Genomic DNA, 4,994 nt, shown 5'->3' on the forward strand with positions numbered 1-4,994 from the left:
AGCCGGTATTAAAGCTCTTGTGTCCTTGGACGACCTCGGTATCTTACCATCACTATACTACATCTACGATGGGTGCACTTGCCCTAACGTGTGTAGAGTGATAGTATTATATCGTGATTTATAAATTTAAAGCTTGATCCACAAGTAAAAAGTGCTTAAAATATAACAAAAATTATAACCACGCTCGACCACATCATTCCTTTTCAAGATTTACCTTTAAGGTGCTTGGTTCGGGTTTTTCATCATCATGTGTTGAGTTTTGTTTGAGTGGTTCCTCTTTTGTTGGCTCTTGAGGTTTTTCCTCTTCTATTATTACCTCTTTAGTACAAATGGTCTCTTCTTTTACACGAGATTGCTTGAACAAGAATTGTAAGTTCTTGAGACTTTGTATGAGGCTTTTGGCTTTGGGAACGATTGTAAATGGTGTCTCGTACTTTCAAATGCTGGAGTGTCCCAATTAAAGCTTGATTTTGGAAGCTCAAACCTTGATTCCTCATATGTTGTGTATGAGGTTGATGGTTGAAAAAGGTAACAATTTTGTACCGAATGGGATTCAGCACATATGGCACAATATGGTTCCTCATAAGCATCATAATTGTAGTAATCATAATCTCCCATATAATAATCCATTGTTTGAATAGTACTCATTAGATTTTTTTTGTGAACACAGAAGTTTTACACAGCCCCATGCTTTCCGAACACGGACCCGTGCTTAGGACTGTGTTTTATTCGATACTAGGCGTTTTTACACGGCCATGTGTCGAATGAAACACGGCCCCGTGTGAGCCTTCTGTAAAAAGTTTCCAGTTAGTACAGACTAGACACAACCCGTATCAATACAACACGGCCCCGTGTGAAGCTACTTTAACTGAAGTTATTAGAAAAGCGAACATAAATTTGGACATAAAAACTGAAGAAAAGTACTAGGCCGTTGATTTTAAGCTTTCTTAAAGTCCTTGTGTCCCCGCAACGGTGTAAAAAACTTGACGTTGAGCGAGGGTGTCTGATTTTTATTATATTTTTAAGTACTTTTTTACTCTTTTATCAAGCTTTAAATTTATAAAACACGATATAACACTATCACTCTCTACAACACGCTAGTGCAAGTGCACCCATCGTTAGCGTAGTATAGTGATAATAAGATACCGAGGTCGTCCAAGACAAAAGAGCTTTTAATACCGGTTTATCGTCAACGTCTAATCGACCCCACTTTTGAGAATAGGGTGGAACTTAATCACCACTAATCACTTACAGACCGAGGAACAAAAGGGGTAGATCTATTGGGTTTTGGCGAGCCCCACTCATGGGTCCGTGAGGCCGCATGAAGTGCTTTCATGTCACAGTCGAGGTTAATCGGCACTAAATCGTCATGGGTTCGATTGCTTCCTATGTTGGCACACATATTAATGTCATTGCAAAACATTAATGATCAACGATTTCATAGACGCTTTACATACCACACTTTTACATATGGTTTCCTATACAAAAATGTTCAAATGTTTTAAAGATTCATTTGATACGAACTCAAACACATGAATTCACCAACTTTTGTTAACTTTTTAAACTTACACGTATTTCAGGCAATTAAGTAGATCCTTGCTTAGTTCGGTTTCAAGAGTACAAGATAGTCAAGGTTGTGATGTCATCCCATTTTGAAGGGTTTGGTTCATATATCTCCCCTTCGAGCGAGATACAGAATGCAAAGCCTTGGTGATTTAAAACTTTATTTTGTACAATTCTTTTTGTAAAACAATATAACATGTGTTGTATTTTTATGAACAACTATGACTTGTAAACTATTCCTTGATTGATGAATGAATGAACATCATATGCATTTTATTTATATAGTTTATTTAGTTAAATCGTATACAATAGAGTAATTCTTGGTTATGAGGGGGGAAAATATTGTAGCTAATATTTCAAGCCTCATTTACATCCCATTCTTGCATCAGTTTCCTCCTTTTTTTTTCTACGTAAGTCCCTCTGTCTTTACACCTCATATGTATTTGAAGCATTGGGTATCATCACTAGTTGAATAATATACATTGATCGTCCTTATCAGTGGTTGACTAATAGATATCTTTAAACATTGATGGATATATCAAGTTGTAGCTTTATTCATATTGCAAAGTTTAATCACAACAAAATACATTAATATTACATAAAAACATATGGTGTTTTCTAATCACTTGCATAGGGAAGCCAGTATACGACGTGGGGGCTTTATTAGTGGCCGCCGGCTATGAAGAACTGTCAAGTTATTAACCAGCAAGATATCGCCTATCTTCCAAGGCATTGCAACACATTCTTCTTCCATGATTTTCAAAAGGTCTTTCACAACATCATCATCCACTTGTTCGCCGTTACCCAACTCCACCGATGTATTTCGATTGCCAATTTTCTCTGTCGCGGGTCCAACGTAACTAACTGCAAGACTATTGAACCACGTTTTCCGGCAACTCTCCTTGTCAAACCTAATTGCGGGCAATGGATTTAAAATAATCTTTGCAGTATTCCCCATCCATTCAAGCTTTGCTCCCTGCTTCGCCGCCCTGACAATCCCAAAAACTTAAATTGGTATTTCGATATGGCCCAGACTATTGGCACACTTCTGGCGCCTATTTACACACTTAGGGTTTTCATGCGCTGCGTATGGAGCTATACGCAACGCATAGGTTGCATAGAATTCAGAACTTGGCCAGCAATCATAGGTTTATTATAAAGAAAGATACACGACTACCTTTCCTTTGCAATATTTTTGTCATTGGTCTTGAATGCCGACTTCCAACTACCGCCGCCGCTGTAGAATGATGGATCGTCATCTTCACCTGCTATTTTTATATATGTCAATCCATGCTCCTCCAGTTTCGCAACGAAATCCGGATGTCTTTCTTTCATCTTTTCATATACAATATGACTCAACACTATTGGAGTTTCACCTCCTGCTTCTGGTTCTTCTTCGCAAAAGAAAAATAACTTGTTGGGGTAAAATGGAAGCTGTTACACAAAGGATTAATTAATAGCACGATAATAACGAATTCAGAGTTTTTCATACATTCATTAACCATGATTCAATTCGTCTTTTTATGTAAAGAGATAAAACCTAATAATAATAAACATTAAAACTAGAGATAGAATGATAGCCAACGAGCTTAACCAAAACATAGAAAGCAAATAAGGTATAGAGTGTCTAAGCAATATTGTCTAGTGGAGATGGATATGATCAGGTGATTTCGCTGATGACATGATAATACTCCATGATCCGTTAGTGATACAAATTTGCCGCTCAAAAAAAAGTATAGAATCAAGGAACTAACGTAAGCCATCTCATGATGAAAAGGAATTTCTTTATCTAGAGGGCTTTCATTAGCTGTGTAAACCCTCTCAATGACTTTGGTTCGAGGGGCTACGCCGCTATCGTAAGGCATCTCCGGATATCCAAAGGCTTCGATGACGCTTTTGAAGTTGGAAGGAGATTTAACCGGGAAACCTCGGAAGAGAATAGCGCCACTTTTGAGGAGAAGAGACTCCAGCCAAGGCTTATGAGCTCGGATCGCATCTTCGAAACTGGAGAGTTGTGCTGCAGTTGAATCAGTGATACTGTTCGGAGACAGCACCACAGGGAATAAAACGCCGTCGTCCTGAGGTTTTTGCTGAGACAGCTCCACTTCTCGGAAGGGGTTTTCGGTGGCCATTTTGATTGTTTATTAACCTTTGTCCGAGGGGTATTTATATAACTATGAACACAAAATAAATTATTATATTATAATATATTAGAATATTATAATATATTATTAATAGAATCTAAACAAAGTCAAAATGAGCATGAAATATTTGTGGACAACAACATTTGTACAACTGGAAATTACTTCAGATAGAATTTTGGATGGTAGACTTTTATTACAAAAACATTTAAATATTTAATTGCCATGCATTACGTGAAATGTAACCATTATGAAGACACGTTTCGTTCATTTTGTACATGATTTCAAATTTCAAATTAATAATACTTAATACTTTATATGTAATATTGGGTATTAATGTTGACATATGTGTATTATAGATAACACTGAACATGCTATCAAAACTATAGTAACTATGTGATTATACCAAACGTGACTATAGTTATAACTAAATAGCTAATTTGCGTGACTAAATTTGTCATTAATGAAGACATAGGCTTTGGTATATAGCTAATGTACCAATTTTCTACATGAATATATTCTAGAAAAAGTTATAACTAGATTAGTATAACTTTTTTAATAGAAAAATGTTATTTGGTATAGGTTTGGTAAACATCGAATAGATTAGTCTAAGTATTATGTGATGCGTGAACCATATTAAATCGCGTGTTTTAACGTATTCGATCTAACTCATTGTAATTAAATAAGCATTGCAGTTTAATCAAAAAGTAAAGTAAATCGATTTCATATCATATAAAAGAAACGGAATCGAGCCCGGTTTGGTTCGTTTAGTGGGGTTCCACCTAACCATTGCACCACCCTTACATTATGTATCAAGACTTAGCGATGTCAAAACGTATTGTAATTGGATTTTATACCGTCAAATAAAAATGTATTATATTTGACCCGACTCGTTCCCAAACAAAATGTACGTCTTGATGTATACCAACTGCAAACCTACTTAAAAATAAGCATGACAATGTATTAAATTGACCTGACTCATTTCCAGAAAACAATTTACGTTGATACATGAATATATATTTTTTACGTCGAAATGTGATTTATACCAACACGTACATTAAGATAAGGACGTTAAAAAATAATTGTTTTTTTTTTTAATTTAGGTCAAAATTACCTAAAATTTTAGACGAGCTGGAAAGGTACATAAAAATAACATGAATACTTATTATATTTGACCCTACTCATTTTTGAAAAAACTATAGGTCAAAACATGAACTTCTATTGTTTATGTCAAAGCATGAATTAATACAGACACGTACATAACAATAAACACAATGACCAAATTAGAAC

The 4,994-nt window shown here is 35.5% G+C and overlaps 1 protein-coding gene across 1 annotated transcript; it reads right to left on the reverse strand.

The window, feature by feature from the left end:
- Positions 1-2,099: 2,099 nt before the first annotated feature.
- On the reverse strand, positions 2,100-3,728 carry LOC110942351 (clavaminate synthase-like protein At3g21360). Its single transcript, XM_022155549.2, has 3 exons — positions 3,318-3,728; positions 2,741-2,997; positions 2,100-2,552 (listed from the first exon to the last, which is right to left on the reverse strand). The coding sequence occupies exons 1-3, from the start codon at positions 3,693-3,695 to the stop codon at positions 2,186-2,188; spliced, it is 1,002 nt and encodes a 333-aa protein (XP_022011241.1). The 5' UTR covers positions 3,696-3,728; the 3' UTR covers positions 2,100-2,185.
- Positions 3,729-4,994: the final 1,266 nt, after the last annotated feature.

Source organism: Helianthus annuus, chromosome 15, assembly GCF_002127325.2.
Source record: "Helianthus annuus cultivar XRQ/B chromosome 15, HanXRQr2.0-SUNRISE, whole genome shotgun sequence".
NCBI lineage: Eukaryota > Viridiplantae > Streptophyta > Magnoliopsida > Asterales > Asteraceae > Helianthus > Helianthus annuus.

Coding starts and splice junctions, on each gene's coding strand:
- LOC110942351 (XM_022155549.2), bottom strand. CDS start 3,695: ATGGCCACCGAAAACCCCTTCCGAGAAGTGGAGCTGTCTCAGCAAAAA. Junction 2,998..3,317: donor TTCATCATGAGATGGCTTAC/GTTAGTTCCTTG, acceptor TTTGTGTAACAG/CTTCCATTTTACCCCAACAA. Junction 2,553..2,740: donor AAAAATATTGCAAAGGAAAG/GTAGTCGTGTAT, acceptor TGGGATTGTCAG/GGCGGCGAAGCAGGGAGCAA.